The sequence below is a fragment of the Chenopodium quinoa genome, unplaced genomic scaffold, assembly GCF_001683475.1.
Source record: "Chenopodium quinoa cultivar QQ74 unplaced genomic scaffold, ASM168347v1, whole genome shotgun sequence".
NCBI lineage: Eukaryota > Viridiplantae > Streptophyta > Magnoliopsida > Caryophyllales > Amaranthaceae > Chenopodium > Chenopodium quinoa.
In genome coordinates, this window is record NW_018745454.1 from 3,092,140 (window position 1) to 3,109,206 (window position 17,067).

The window sequence follows — 17,067 nt, forward strand, 5'->3', positions numbered from 1 at the left end:
GGTGGCAAAATCATTGGTAGAAGCACTAGACATACGAGCACTATGGCTAACAAAAACACATATTCGGACATTTTTCACGTACAATTATAATTTCTAATTATTAATAACTTTTCCCTTGTGAAATAAAATTAAGAGGTACTTCACACAATTGAATTTTACATTTTATATGTCGTATTTATAGAGACATCCTACCCCTAAACCCTTGATCTAAAACAAGAAGTATAAAAAAACTTTCATATATAAAACCATTCACAATATCATATATTTCTTATTATACAAAATATTTTAACAATATATAGCAAAATATAATAGTTTACATCTTACACAGCATATTATATTGTAGTCTCCTATTTATAAGACATCTTACCCCTAAACCCTTGACCTAAAACAAGAAAAAAAAAACAAATAATATATATAACCGTTCACAAGATCATATATATACACACAATATACTAATATTAACATATACAATTTGTAATGTTTACATAGGAAAATAAATACACTGAATGTTGATTTGAAATAAGAAATTTTTGCAGAATTTGGAGTCATAAAATCATTAATTACACACACTACTATAATTGCTGGTTTGTAACAAAATTGAAAATCACCAACCTTTTACAAGATCTCGTTTGAAACTATTCTTACCTTATCTCTCGTAAAATCAACATTATAACTATATCTATGCTTGTAAAGCTGTATATTACATACTGTATTTGCTATATTAGTTTAAGTTGAGTTTCACAATTGGAGATGGTCTTATAGTGTATTATTTTAAGCTAGAGGAATACATATTAGTACTCCGTACCTTGTATTACTCCGTATTAAAACCATGAAATCGTGATTAATGTCATCAAATTGGTTATTTTTTTTTCCTTTTTATTGTTGTTTAGAGAGTCACGCCTGGTGACAGGAATTGTTCTTAAGATCTCCTAAAATTGAAAAAGAAACTCTAACCATTTGAGTTATTGTTAACTCTAATGTTATCAAATTGTTGGAATCACCCTTTTTCCATTGTACGAGAAAGAATAATCCCAAATCCAATAACCAATCTACACCAAAACATTACCTACATTTTGTAGAGTTCAAACTTCAAACATTTCACGGCACGCAAGTTTTTTCACCCATGGTAGAAATAATAAAGTTAAAGTTAGCTTTTTTAGTCTCTTCCTATTATTCTACTCTACAAACTAGACACTAGTTGCCTACTTCACTACACTACAATTAACACTTCTAGCGGAGTAGTATGAAAATTTGAGATTGAATCAAGATCGCTTTTTTATTTGTTCTTGACAGTGTAAAAAAATGGAAGAAGAAAGAGAAACAGGAGTTTGAAAAATTGCAAGTTTAAGAATAAAAAGAAGAAGAAAATGGAGGAGAGAGAAAAAGGGGGTAAAGAAAAGGAGGAATTCCTGGGATTAAAGTTGAAACAACGCGGAAGATTGGTGGGGAAAAGCAGAGGAGGGGGGAATACTACTCCACCTCCTACTTGGAAATTTGAGCCCAATTTTCAACTTAAACAACAACAACAACAATTAGAAGAAGAAGAAGAACAAGTAGTAGTAGAACAAGAAGAAAAATCAAATCTTTCTAATATTGTTCATAATAATACTAATACTAATAATTGTGGGAGTAGTTCATCTGTTACAGCAAGACAATTGGGTGCAAATTTGTGGGAAGTTTTACCACATCTTAATTCTCTTGCTAAAATGAACCGCCGTCATCATAATCATAATAAAGGTCTCAAAAATAAGGGTTTGCAGATTCATACTGTTTTGGAGGACCCACCTGATGATGCTTCTCATGAACAGGTATTTTTTGCTTCATTATTATCATTTTTTTAATTTATTGTTTTCTGAGTTTGTGTTGTTTCTTGCTGATTTTTCTGGGTTTTGTTGTTTTTGTGAATTTTCTTGCTTGATGTGTAAACCCTTTTGCATATATGCTGCCTTAATTTCATTTTTTTCCGTACTGTTAGCAAGTTTTGGGAATTCTGTTGAGATGTGAATGCAAGTGGTTTAATCAATATCATTCTAGATCAACAAAATCAATCAAAAAAATAAAAAATAAAATTGTTGCAACATTTATGTCACTGAAATTTCAGCCTCTTATGTGTAAGAATTTGGGAGAATGAGAGTTAATTGCTGCAAAGATACTAAGTAAAATGAAGTGAACAATTTCCTGTATAAAGTTAGGATAAAAAGAGACATTGTAGGGACTGTATCCTGCGTGCTGCAAGTATGATTTTGGAGACAGGAAGAGGCATTAATAGCCGGCCGTGCTTCTGCTGAGATAGGGAACTGTATCTTGTATGGCTGTATGCTGCAAGCATGTTTCTGGGAATGGCTGTGCTTCTTCCGAGATAGGGTGTTGTGTATCTTGTATGGCTGTATGCTGCAGGCATGTTTCTGGAGACAGAAAGAAATACAGCCAAATGACCCAAACGCTTGCTCGATCACATGCATTGCCTTTACCTAGACTTGACCCGCACACTTTGTTTCACATCAATCTCAGTTTTGACTTATTAATTTGTCATTCAGTGACTTGTAATCTCTTGCTAGATATAGCTAGAGAGGGATTTAACATGAAGATACATAAGGTGATAAGGGATAAGTGTTTGTGTAGAGAGTCATCATGACTTTTTTTGTAAATTCATGATTCATTCCCTTCATCATTAAGAAGCATGCTTTTAAGATCATGTATAGCCTTTTCTGGTGTGAAGATTTCTTTTGTATCTTACCTTAGAATCTCTATATTCTTCTTGATTGCTTAATCGCCTTATCCTTGGAAGTGCAAAGCTTGGTAAGAACAAATCCCAATATTGATTTGGCCCATCATGGTTATATTGAGTTTGCAGATTGAGCCACCAGGATAACGCATATGGCATGCCTTGCAGTGTTTTTTTTTTTTTACCATGAACAACTCGTGACATTAAATGAATTCCTAATTCCAAGTTTCCAATTACGTCATGGCATTGATGTCTCTATAATTTTGGGAGGTTTCTGCCAGTCTGTTTAATTGACCTGCTCATGAGTTTCTTTTTGTGCTTGTTTCAGCCTGTAAGTGCGGGAAGCTTCCACAGGAATATAGCAGCATCGCTTCTGCGAAACCATCGAGCAGTGAACAGGAATGGCCGTGAAATTCAACCAGTGTCTCCTGCTAGTTATAGCAGTTCTATGGAGGTAAATATGCTTGTCCCTTGGTGTGTGAAGAAATTGGCATTTTTCTATTCTACTCAGAACCCTGTTGATTATCCAATTGTATGATCTGATTTGAATTAGTACATAGACATTGACATTTTGGTTATAACTAAGCTTGAGAGCAATCAGTGCTCACATAACACTTGTATACATACCTGTATTGTTTTCTGATTTTCTCTCTCTAATAGTTTGTGAAAAACATGGCATCTTGATGCTGTTCATAGTATAATACATATACAAGAGCAAAAAACATGTATATGATCTGAAAGCATGGTAGGAACTGTTGTTAGCATTAATATCTTGTTAATTGTCTGATCAGGGTTCCTGACTCTTGTGACAATCTTCCCGTTTTAATGTTGTCATCTCCAGCTCTCAACCATAAACTGTAGGGTTTCTTCATATGAAATCACATTTTCTGATCTGAATTGACCGAACTAGACAGAGTTTTTAATGGGTTGAAGCTTCCTCGCCTGATTACCCAAGTACTAGATATCTTTTGTAGTACTAGTTTCTTAGGTAGTCAAATTTTCTTAAATACACTGTCTTGTTTACTGAACAGGTAACACCATACAATCCTGCTGCTACTCCTAGCAGTTCTCTAGATTTCAAGGGGAGAATGGGTGATCCAAGCAACAGCCTTAAAACATCTACAGAGTTGCTCAAAGTTCTCAACCGCATCTGGTGCCTTGAAGAGCAGCACACATCGAACGTGTCAATATTAAAGGCTATGAAAACAGAGTTGGACAATGCACGAACAAGAATGAAAGAGCTGCAGCGTGAGAAACAAAAGGACAGGCAGGTGATAGATGAGCTGATGAAGCAAGTAGCAGAGCATAAACATGTCAGAAGAAACATGGAGCAAGATAGAATGCAGTCCGCATTGCAATCAGTGAGACAAGAACTAGAAGATGAGAGAAAACTTAGAAAGCGTTCTGAGAGCTTGCATCGCAAGATGGCCAGAGAGGTTTCTGACATGAAATCTTCCTTCTCTAAGGCTTTGAAGGAACTAGAAAAGGAGAGAAGAGCACGAATACTCCTGGAGGACTTATGCGATGAGTTTACTATGGGAATAAGAGACTATGAGCAGGAGCTTAGGTCTCAGAAATTCAGGAGTGAAAAAGAACAAGTTCATAGAGGACATGTTGATAGCCTTGTTCTCCATATTTCAGAGGCTTGGTTGGATGAACGGGTACAGATGAAGCTAGCAGAAGAAATGCGCAAGGATATGGAAGAAAAGGGCATGATTGTGGACAAGCTTAGGCCTGAAATAGAAACCTTCTTAAAAGCTAGGCGAACTTTGGATTCAAGAGAAGATGTTGACTTTCATAACAAAAGTTCCAAGAGTAGTGGTTTTCGCCGTCAGTCATTGGAGTCATTCCCATTGAATGAGACTACAAGCGCTCCTCAAAATGTTGATGAAGAAGATGAAAATGACTCTTCAGATAGTGAGTCAAATTGTTTTGAATTGACAAAGAATTTTGGTGGAGAGTATTCCAATGGGGTTCACACAAAAAATGTTGGTAATTCTTATGAAGAAAGGGGTCTTGAAGAAATACAGAAGAAAGATGCAACAAAGAGAAATGGTGAATGTCAAGAATTAAGTAATAATGGCCGTAGTTTATCCAGCTTGCAAGCACGCTTTGAGAAACACATGGCTCGGATGACGTTAAGTAATGGACACACCCTGAACGACAACCAAGAGGCTGTAACAGAAGAAGGTTTACTAGAAAGGAGGAGTAAACGATTTGGAAATCGGGCAGGGAATTCAAATCGTATGCCCGATAATTTATTGAGGAATAACTCTTCATCAATAGAGGGAGAGAGAATTCATCCAGAGAGTGAATTACCAGATAATCATTTCTTGTTAGCAGATCTTGCTAGTCCTGTGAAGAATTGGGAATCCAAAATTCTTTCACAAGACCATGAAATCTCTGAGTCTTCTTCGATATGGCCTAGGAGCAGTAAGGAAAACACGTTGAAGGCTAGGCTTCTAGAAGCAAGGGTGGAGGGGCGAAACATACAATCAAAAGTTTCCAAAGGTGCAACTTAACAAGCAAGGTTCTGTTATCATCTTTCTTCCTCGCTGCTGGCTGATGATCGGGTTAATAAAATTCAGATCGACGACAAATGATTATAATTCTCTGGAGTAAAGTCTGCATTGTGAATATTTGGGAGAAAACTGGCAGATAAATGTGCAACACTTTGGCAAGAAAGTTTTAACACAAATCTTCATCCTGTGAACAAACTACAAACGAGAAAAGATTCGGGCAAGGCATCACCTGTCTTTTCTTTGTTAGTTGGCCTGAGTAAGACTCAAAAATAAACAATCAACGTAGTTGTAACAATATTGATGGAATATAGAGAGAATTTGAGTCTGAATCTCATTGAACTGTCTTTTGCTATGCTTCTTTAAAGATGAACAAGAGTTGCAGCTGAAGCATTTGAAAAAAAAATATAGCTACTACTTTATGCATCAAGTAATGTCCTTTTATCCAACACGAAGCGTCTTCTCTGCATCAATTGGCAGGGATCTTTGAACTGTGTCATCTAGGTGCCAATGAGGTTTTCTTCAGTTATGATTATAAATCTGAAGTTCTGTTCTGTGTATGTTATGTACACTGTTAATTTTACAAGCAAATTATCTTTAACTTTTTGATTTTTATATTTCAAAACAAAGACTAATTAAATACTCAATTCTAATAGACTAATAGTTGAATGAGTGTCTACTGTACATTGATTGTTAACAGCCAAAAGTGAGCCTAATGCATCCATTTTTGACTAATTGTTTTGTGTTATGTCCATATGTTAGACAAACACACCTTCGTAACATAGGTAAAAAGACTCCGTCATGTATGACATTTTATATCCTTGATGATAATGTTATCACTTACTTCACTTATGAAGGCTTTTTTGGTTTTGACTAGTGCTGATACTACTGTTATTGAAAGCTTTACTTGTTCATCAATCAATCACAAGGAATTCCTCTTATAAAAGGGGGAACTTTCCCTGAGATGCTACATCAGTACATTGTGACTTGAAATTTTCAATAATTTAGAGATTTTACGGAGTATTGTACTAGTACAAGTATATATAATGTCCAGCACATATGAATCTGTAGTTGATCAGCAGCAACAACAGGCTTATGGATGGGCAGCTCGCGATTCATCAGGCATCCTTTCACCCTTTGATTTTTCTAGAAGGTTGTAATATTTTGATATTCTTTTGCGTGTTCACCCTTTTCTTTTTAGATTGAACTTGTAATCTGTTGAGCTTACTTAGCTAATGTAAGATTGATATTTTGGTTCAGGGCCAATGGAGAAAATGATATCACTGTCAAAATATTGTATAGTGGTATTTGTCACACTGATCTTCACTTTGTTAAGAATGATCATGGAATGTCCAACTATCCACTTATCCCCAGGTATGACTGTGGCTTTCTTATACGATCACTAAATCTAACTCGAGGAACAGTTGCAGATTTGTTTAGATATGATTATATGAATGCATATAGTTGTGATTATGATGAATATGATCTAGTAATGCATTTCCTATACAAAGCATATCCTAGTTCTTTCTTATTCTTTTGGAGGATACCGGAAACTTCACCACTATACACTAAAGAACAGGTTGATAACAAGATAAGGCATCTAACTGGATCCTGCTTTCATTGATTGTAGACATGAGATGGTAGGAACAGTTATTACTACTGGAGCCAAGGTAACAAAATTCAAAGTAGGGGACAAAGTTGGGGTAGGAACCATGGTTGATTCCTGTCGTTCGTGTGATAGTTGTGGCAAGCATCTTGAGAATTACTGTCCCAAAATGATCTTAACATATGGATCCACTTACTTGGATGGCACCCCTACATATGGAGGCTACTCTGATATAATAGTGGTAGATGAGCATTTTGCTGTTCGCATTCCTGAGAAGATGGCACTTGATGCTACTGCCCCTCTTTTATGTGCCGGCATCACTGTCTACAGCCCTTTTAAATACTTTGAGCTTGACATTCCTGGACTCCATGTTGGCGTTGTTGGCCTTGGTGGTCTAGGACACTTGGCTGTGAAATTTTCCAAGGCATTTGGTGCTAAGGTCACGGTCATTAGCACCTCACCTAACAAAAAGGAGGAAGCTATCAATCGTCTTGGTGCTGATTCATTTCTGGTCAGCCACGACCCTCAGCAACTGCAGGTAACTTTCATCATATGTATGCATACTTGATTCAACTTTTTTTTGTGTCAATATTGACCTGAGTTACTTGTACGTTGTATTTGTATAGGCTTCTGTGGGGACAATGGACGGTATAATTGATACAGTCTCAGCAACTCATCCTCTCTTACCATTGATTGATCTGCTGAAGACTCATGGAAAGTTGATCATGGTTGGGGCTCCAGGCAAACCTCTTGAGTTGCCAATCAACCCTCTGCTAATGGGTATGCAATTATGCATGATCGTGTTTCAGCTAATGAATTGTTATGTAACAGAAATACATGATTGGTTTTTGTGATTTTATTTGACAGGTAGGAAGATCGTAGCTGGAAGTTGTGCCGGAAGCATGAAAGAGACACAGGAGATGATCGATTTTGCTGCTAATCATGATATTAAAGCAGATATTGAGGTTGTTCCAGTGGAATATGTTAACACGGCCATGGAGCGTCTACTCAAAGCAGACGTTAGGTATCGTTTTGTCATCGACATTGGCAACACACTGAAAGCTGCACTAGGATAAATTCATTTTGCATACTGATATTAAGACTTAAGATGCTATAATAAGCTGTGACAAGTTTGATGAAATTCAAGTCTTGGCTTGTACGGAATACGGAGGGTTTTTTTTCTTCCTATGTAAAAATCATTAATGTTAATTTCAAATATAGTAATGTATCTACTACCTCATGCCCTCATCACAGTTTGATGCAATGTGGTTATTGCATATTGAGTTCTAGGGTTTTTTTTCATCCTCATTGTAATAAAAAAGTTACCTAATGTTTGTAAAAATAAAAGCGAACAATTATGAATGTATGCTCTTCTCTATTTCTAACCTTAATATTCACATGTCTAAAACATAATCAAACAAAAAAATCGAAAATTTGATAATATAAGACTCGAAACAGGACAACACCGAAAAAACTAGTCCAAAACCCGTACTACACCTACTCAGGTTCTGTTCTGTTCAGCTTAATTTTAGTTCTATTCTTTTTGATTTAGCTCAGCTTCAATCAATTTAGTTCCAAATTTTCTTCTATTATAAACAATTCTATTCAACTCTATTCAATTCAGTTCAGCCTCAATTACATTTCAGTTCAGACTCAATCACATTTCAGTTCAATTGTTTGCCGTAAATTGAAACAAACCCGTATGTTAAAATTACACGACATAAGTTGACAAGAAACCGAGCCTTAAAAAACAATGCAAAACCCTTGAAATCTCTCAAATATAATTGGTTCGATGGGAAAGATGGGAGGAGCGGTGTTCAAATGGGTGATGCAGATGCACAAGGATGTACCCAGAGCTGCCAAATTCTACTCCGATGGTTTGGGTTTCACCATTAATGTCTGCACTCCTCGTTGGGCCGAACTCAGCTCTGACTCCTTCAAGCTTGCTCTCTTACACTCTTCCAGGTTCCCTTCTTTCCTTTCTTCCTTAATTTTTGATTGAATTTCAATGGGTTTGACGTCATCAAGTCAGAAAGTTTAGAACTTTGACTAATTTCCATCAATTTTGCTGTGAAATTGCATCAGAATTCAGACTAATTGTATTGGGTTTTTGATTGATTTCATTTGGGTGATGAACTGATGATTTGGGGTTTTCTTCTTTGTTTTAATGGCTTAATTATGTTCAATTTGATCATTGTAATTTATATTATTTGTTCTTGATAAGGTTTTCAATTAGATTAAATGAGAAGAACCCCAATAAACGATTTGCAGCAAGAAAGTCAATGTTGTTAGTTCTCTTGCTTCAATTTTCAAAACTTGGTAAAATTTATTGATGAAGTTGCCTTCTTCTTATTGACTTATTGGACTAGGGTGTAATTCTGTTAAATTGAGTTAAGCCTGCGTCGAAGAATCCAATTGTGTGAGATGTATGCAGTTAGATTGTCTCCAATGTTTGATATTGAATTGTGTAATTTATATTAGCATATGAGAGGCAGATTATTGGGCTCTTGAGCAACAAACACTAAATCACTAGATGTTGCTGTAAATTTTATGCTTCAAATGTTTGATTAAGCTCAGAGTAGTGTTAATGAAATTACTAAGCCTTTATGAACTGCAATTTGAAAAAGCCTTTATGAACTGCAATCTGAAAATGTGAATTGGTATGTGTGAGGAGCACACTTTTGGACTAACTTAACAAAACTAGGACACAAATTGCGTTCCCATACCCATTTTGTTAGGCCTGTACAAAACTATCCGAAAATCCGATCCGCAACCGATCCGAATTTTTGGATATCCGATCCGAGTCTTCATTTCGGATCGGATATCCGATCCGAAAAAACGGATATCGGATGCGGATTTGGATATTAATTTTTAGAATCTCGGATATCCGATATCCGAAAGATATCCGAAATATAAAACCTAAAATAATATAATTTTTACATTGTTCATATAAAACTAACCCTGTATTATTAACTAATTGTAATATTCTTAATATATTTGATGATAATATTAATTGCAAAAGGACTACTATTTTTGTTAAAATATTTTGTACAACTTAGCGATAAAAAAACTGTAAAATTAATGAAATTTAGAAAGTAATCATAACAATTTTACTTAATATTGGATAATGGATATCCGAAGCATCCGATCCGAAAATTTTGGATATCCGAATATCGGATATCCGAATTTTTTTGAAATCGGATTTGGATATCAATTTTTGATATCCGAGTCTTCGGATATCCGATCCGAAATCACATTTCGGATCGGATATCCGATCCGTGAACAGGCCTACATTTTGTACCACAATTTAGGTAACACAATAACACGAGGTCAGAATTTATTAATGTAAACAATCATCATTCCCTTATAGGCAGTAATCATTCATCAATGCATTATCTTCGATGGAGAACTGTGGCTGAATGGCTTTATAGACGTGATAACTGATCAAAGCATCATTAGTTGTTAGTATTTTGTTACACACATACACATCCAATATATGATGGTAATTTAGTTGAAATTCTTCTTAGTGTTCCATGTCATTAAGAAAATTTCTCGATGAAGAGAATACTTCCGATAAATACAAATTCTGAATGTGACATATATTAAAGTTTGTAACTCGCAATCCATATCTTAACCGTTCTGTTTTACATAATCCGCATTGACTGTGTTCTTAAAAGTAACTATCTTTTATTTGTTCATTAATATAACTGCTAATGCTGGTTTGCAGTGACCATGTCGTCCAGAAACAATACTCTTCGCTCCTGTCCTTTACAGTAACAGACATTAACAGTACAGTCATGAAATTAATGGAACTGGGAGCAGAGCTAGATGGCCCAATCAAACATGAAATCCATGGAAAGGTTAGTACATATTTCCTTAGAACCATTGCTCTTTCTGGCTTTCTGATTATACGATTACTCGTTTAATATTTGATTTCTGTGCGCTAAATGCTACATCAACCAAATATCACACTACTGGAATATTTAGTTCTATTTTCTGTCAGATGTGTGATGATTTGCTGTAGATATCAGCTTGTTGCGACACTAACTGACCAAGAACTGCCTGCACTACTATGTTACTCTGATTCCTCTACCTCATGTAATCATGTCGAATTCTCAAAATTGAGTTTTGACATGGATATTGTCACGTAACTCTCATGTTACCCTTTATTGTTAGACTAAAATCATAGGATATTTTATAAAATTACAAAGCCTTATACTTGGATACGTACCAGTGTCTAGCAACAATAGTTGAGGAGTCCAAGAGTAACATACGCGTGTTAGCTAGAACTTGATACTGATTAAATGTTTTTAATAATTTACTTTTTATTCTCTTCTTTACCAGCATAATGCCATGGATTATGGGCTTCAGTTGCTTCATCATGCAAATCCCTAACTGCTAAAATCCAGAAAAGATATATGTTTCTATTGTTGGCTGTACTGTGTGCTTGTCACGGCAATTAATTTATCCTCATTTATCTTCAACATGTTTTGTTTTCTTTATCTGATGCCTCATGCAGATCGCAGCATTACGTTGTCTTGATGGCCACATGGTGGGACTTCATGAACCTGCATGAGATCAAGCAAAACTCAGTTAACTTCATTTTCACATTCTTTTCAAGAGGCTTCATGGAGTGTTCTATGTATCAATTTGGGTATCAGACGATAAGTAATGTGCATTCTTGAGGCCGTGCGTGTGCATCATGTCGAAAGAACTCAAGAGGAATAACATGGTACCTTAATCAATTCTCACTACATTCCACCCATGCTCAGGCACGCAGCATTAGTGTTCAGAATGGATACATCTTTTGTTTATAACGGTGTGCAGGATACTGTTTCAAATTCGATTATTGTATTGAGACAGTGCTAACAATATGTGAAATTACAGTACTTGTTATGAACAATAACTATCTCTCTGTTGCTGTTAAAATCAATTTATGTATCTGTGGAAAAAAAAAATATATCAATTTATGTATGATCTTGAAACATGACATTCTTTTAATTTTCCGAAGTACAGCTGCTAATTTCTCTTTCAATCCAGCTACATGTTAACAGAGTATCATTTTTTTCTTCTTCTTTTGCCCAAAAATCAGTTCTTTAATATGTCAGGCAGTCAGGGTAATGCCAAATTGCCAAGGAGGATGATCAGCGCTATTTCATCACTCAATAGACAATACTGTGTGAGATGTGCAACAATCCCCCCTTGATTTTGTAACAAGCCATCCGTCGATAAATAAAAACCACCTCTCCTGTCTCAACAATATATCAAACCACCCTTATACGAGTAATACCTACTAGTTGTATTAAACTGTTGTACTGAAGTATACGTTTAAGATCATTTATCACCCGGGATTTCCTATCGTAGTAATAACTACAGAGGATTCTTTTTTCGTCTACCAAACCATATCTCAAAGTGATACATAGCACTTCATGCAAATCTTCATAAATTAGGAGTATATATACGTACATTTGATACATGGTACATCTTGATTAAGAGAAATAAAGATTCAAAATGAAAACTTCACATGTATATGTATTTATCGTATGATTCTTCTACGAGCGTGTTCGGCGCTAGCTTTTGAGTAGCTTTTTAGGTAGCTTTTAGTGGTTTGACCAAGTCAAATCACTACTTGACAAAAAATGTGAGTGTTTGGCAAAGTAGTGATTAAGGTAACTTTTAGTGGTGGGGGTAGCTTTTATGAAAAGTTAGAAAGATTAGCTTTTGAACTTAGAGGTAGTTTTTGAGGTAGCTGTTGAAAATTTAATCTATAGTTTTAAAAATAAAATATTGATTTTTATATGTAATAGCTAGTCAACCGCTATTTTATCGAACCCTCATATCTAAATTATTTATCTTCACAGCTTACAGCTACATACACAACTCACAGCTATCTCCACAATTACAGCTACCTTCACAGCTATATTTGGAGATGGAATGATGGTTTGTATATATAAGAGATCTCTTCCTCCAAAACTAAAAAGTGAATGGAGGTAACATGCTACAGCTGATAGTTCATGAATAACCATTGAAGGTGCACATAAGTGTGCAACCATTAGAGGGTGGGTATGAACTAGGAGCTGAGGTTTACCTTCATCTTTTTTGTTCTTGGAGTGAAGGGACCTCTTGTTTTCTTCAATCATTATTTTTTTTTTTTTTCGCTAACAACTTCTAATCATTGTTGCGAAAATTTACCATCTATTTTTTTTCCAGATTTCACTTGTGATGGAGACAAGATCTTTTATTCACATATATCTATGAAGTAACACTCGATTATATTTTAAAACAGAGGGAGTAGTTTTTGTTCAAACATTTCTTTATTCTATCAAATTGAAATTTCTATGCTGTTGTGTTTTCTAAATTGATGCTCTTAAAAAGAAGACAACTAAAGTATAGAACACTTAGAAAGTATCAAAATACTGTTAAAAGCATTACACAAATAGATTCAAATGAAATCCAACCGTTGGGAGGGTGGAGTGGGAGACTACATGTATGATTTCTATGTTTGGCATGTGTCTCATTCGTGACATTACTACTTGCGGAGTTGTCCATTTTGAATGAAATTCTATCGTATGAACTTTGTTGAACTTATAACAAAACAGTGAAAATAGGTTATTATTAGGAAAATTTAACATTTGTTACCGGCAAAAGAACCATGTATTACATTTGCTACCTATTTAATATTTTATTTTATCTTACTACCACCTAAATCTCAAAAATATATATTTCACTGTCAAATGATGGTTTCCGTCAATGTTGCTGTTAGTGGGGTCATAGCCACCATCCAACCGCCTTCACTGCAGTGCCAGCCACCCTCCTTCCCTTCCAGCCCCCTTCCAACCACCCTCACTGCCAGCCCCCCCTCCCCTCTTCTCGCTTCGGCCGCCGGCACCCAAACCCCACATTCACACACCAACCACAACACCACCAACTCCACCTTCACCCCTCAACACACCAAGCATTCACAAACCACCTGCACAAACACTAATAATAATCAGCAACCACCGCAGTGCGCAACCACAAAGCCAGCCACCACAGTGGCGCAACCACAAAGCCGCTAGCATGCCACCAACAGCACCTTAAAATTGCATCCACCAATTTGCAGACCCTCGCAACAACCTGCAATAAATCAGCCCAGCCACCACTACTTCCAGCAGCAACGAACAACAACCGTCACAACCCACCTTAGGCTATCGCGCGCAGCAACCAGCACCACCATCAATTCATCTACTCGCCACACACAATCAATCACTGCCCGCAACACCACCAACGCCACCAATTTTGCACGAAAACCTAGTGCATTGAAAAGCCCCAATTTCAAAGGGTAAGAATTGGTAGGGCGGCCAAGCATAGAGGGAAAGGGGATGGGGAGGGGTCACCGACGTCGGGAGATTATTAGGGCGCCGGAAGCCGGAACGGGGGGGTGGTTGAGGGGTGGCTGACGGGAAGTTGAGTGGCTGGGGTTTTTTTTTTTTTTTAAAAAAAAAGTTTTTAATATTTTTTTAAATAAATAAAATCATTATTTAATGAAAAATGGACCTCACTTAACAGAATCCTAACAGATAACAGAATCCTAACAGATTCTGTTAAGTGGTAGCAAAAGCTATTTGTTGTAACTTTTGGTGGTAGCAAAATAAAATAAAATATTAAACAGGTAGCAAATGTAACATACGGTTCTTTCGCTGGTAGCAAATGTCAAATTTTCCTTTTTATTATGGAATGTTGAAAAATAAAAATACTGCTCTATAATATTTATAAACCATTTATCTATTTTTATTAATTTTAATGAACGCTTGATTGTACTTTATATATGAATCATATATGAATGGTCAAATTATGGTATTAACAAACATGTCAATTTTAGGAGTGTCATTTATTTTAAAACGGGAGATTATGTTTTTTTATTTGGTTGGAAAAAGCATGTACTAATTGAACAACTCCATGAGTTACAAATAACGAGAACATCTAGATGGTAGATATTTTGATGATGACAACAGATCGCCCATCACTTTCCCTCTTCACCACTTTTATTTACTTTCGACAATGTCACTATTTTTCCTTGTTTATTTCTCGTTTGGAGCTTTCTCTTCATTTGCATCAAACAAGAAAAAAAAAATACTACGAAGTGTTCTTTATCCATCATTGCTTCACTCAACTCTCAAATCTCTTCTGCCTTCTCCTTTTTGTTAGTGTTTTAGTTCTGATTTTTGCATTAGATTACGAGTAACACATTATTTGACCAATATTGTGTTTTATACGGAGTAGTATAAAAAAATGAAAAATGCTATATATAGGCCTAGGGGTGTGTATATATATGCGGTAAACTGGTAATCGTCTTAATATTAAATTTTTATTTTTTTTATTGATAATATAAATATTGTTGATCAAAATTATTACTCCGTATTAATTAGTGAAAACACTTGTGTAAATTAAAGGGAGTATTTTTAATTTAATTTGTCAAGTAAAAATGGAGGCCGAGTAAAAGCTAAATTGAAATAACTCCGTAATAATACTTGTAATTAATAAGGAGTAAATTGAAAGGTATTAATATTCATTTTTTTATACCTTGTATAACCTACCTTCAATTAAATAATGGGTTTTGTTATACATAGCCCTAAGGGCTATGCATAAAAAACAACAATTTCATGTTATTAATACCCTTTTCTGGTTTCAATGAAATCTAATTTATTAAATATTAATGACAGCTTATAATTCTCTTATATTTTCTAGAAAACAAAGAATGTAATGATAAATAAATTAACCCAAATTAAATATATAATTAATTCTTTTTTAATTAGCATTACAATTTCAATTATAAATCCCAATGAATGATACCCATATGAATTTGGGATAACAAGTGGTGGACGAGATGGAGTTTGTTTCTGCTAAAATTAAAAGACACCAACATGATTACATACATGATAGAGATATTGGGATGATATTTTTTGGGTTTATTAATTTGGGTTGATTTTTTCTTTGGGTTTATTGGTACTGTAATGTATATGCAGATGTTAATTAGCTCTAGATGCACAGCTTTTGTTTGAGATGTTCTAATTTATATATGTTGTAGTTATGTTTTGTTTGTAAAACGCTAATTAATATGTAGTTCATTTTTGTTTTTAGATAGATTGTAATTACCTGTTCTTTTTTACATACTCGTAATTTTTGTAGACATACTCAGTACGAGTAATTTTTTTCTTTACTGTACTATGACAGATTGGCAGTTGATCTAATCGGAAATTAATTACTGTAGAAAAGATGTGTATAAAATTTTGGACTACATAAAGATGGGGCTTGAAAATGAGGAATAAAGATTTCTATGTACTACTTATAAGTGAGAAAAAACGATTCGCAGGAAAGTTAATTGTGGGTTTTATCATTTTTTCCCCCTTTGAATATGATGTTAGTTAGTTTTTTTTTTTTTTTTTTTTTTTTGAAAAATATGATGTTAGTTCTACTATGTAACAAAAAGTAATTTTAATATCCTTAAAAAAATAAAAAATAGTTATAATGGGCTAATAAATGTAGTTATATTTCATTGAAACAAGGAAAAAGGCATTAATAACATGAAATTGTTGTTTTTTATGCATAGCCCTAAGGGCTATGTATAACAAAACCTTAAATAATATACCTTATTTAATTTACGAGTTGTATAATAACCAAATTTATGTACGGAGTAATTGAAACTTTGGACCAGTAATTTTAATCAACGTTAGATTCGCTTCCGATCCGATGATAAGAATAATAATATTTTTTTAGGAAACAATCACGACCAAGTAATGAAATACGAAATATGTATAATAACCAAATTTATGTACAGAGTAATTGAAATTTTGGACCAGTAATTTTAATCAATCGATTTAATGTATGTAAAGCGTTAGATTCGCTTCCGATCCGATGATAAGAATAATAATATTTTTTTAGGAAACAATCACGACCAAGTAATGAAATACGGAATATTATTTATAATAGTCATAACGTATACAGTACACATATATATACTCTGTAAATACTTGTCTTATGTAAAATATTTTATGCATCACACGAGTGTAAATTAATTTAAGGCTTGTTCTCTTCCGTTGAAATTCAGTTCAGTTCAGTTCAGTTCAGCTCTTAATTTACGTCTAATGATAATGTTAATGATATAAAGCCAAATTTCATTCTTTTAAACTCTTATTACAACGACAACAACAACAACAACATCAACAACAACAACAACA

General features: G+C 34.7%; 3 protein-coding genes across 3 annotated transcripts; all 3 read left to right on the top strand.

The window, feature by feature from the left end:
* The first annotated feature begins 1,072 nt into the window (after window positions 1-1,072).
* LOC110713892 (uncharacterized protein At5g41620-like) lies at window positions 1,073-5,693 on the top strand. The gene is made up of 3 exons (XM_021892331.1): window positions 1,073-1,808; window positions 3,054-3,179; window positions 3,757-5,693. Exons 1-3 carry the CDS (start codon window positions 1,368-1,370, stop codon window positions 5,245-5,247), a joined length of 2,058 nt encoding a protein of 685 aa, XP_021748023.1. The 5' UTR covers window positions 1,073-1,367; the 3' UTR covers window positions 5,248-5,693.
* Window positions 5,694-6,058: 365 nt separating this feature from the next.
* Window positions 6,059-8,335, top strand: LOC110713893 (probable mannitol dehydrogenase). Its single transcript, XM_021892332.1, has 5 exons — window positions 6,059-6,397; window positions 6,505-6,618; window positions 6,875-7,388; window positions 7,477-7,630; window positions 7,718-8,335. Exons 1-5 carry the CDS (start codon window positions 6,291-6,293, stop codon window positions 7,924-7,926), a joined length of 1,098 nt encoding a protein of 365 aa, XP_021748024.1. The 5' UTR covers window positions 6,059-6,290; the 3' UTR covers window positions 7,927-8,335.
* A 232-nt stretch (window positions 8,336-8,567) lies between these two features.
* Window positions 8,568-11,860, top strand: LOC110714465. Its single transcript, XM_021892978.1, has 3 exons — window positions 8,568-8,815; window positions 10,578-10,710; window positions 11,370-11,860. Exons 1-3 carry the CDS (start codon window positions 8,643-8,645, stop codon window positions 11,424-11,426), a joined length of 363 nt encoding a protein of 120 aa, XP_021748670.1. The 5' UTR covers window positions 8,568-8,642; the 3' UTR covers window positions 11,427-11,860.
* Window positions 11,861-17,067: the final 5,207 nt, after the last annotated feature.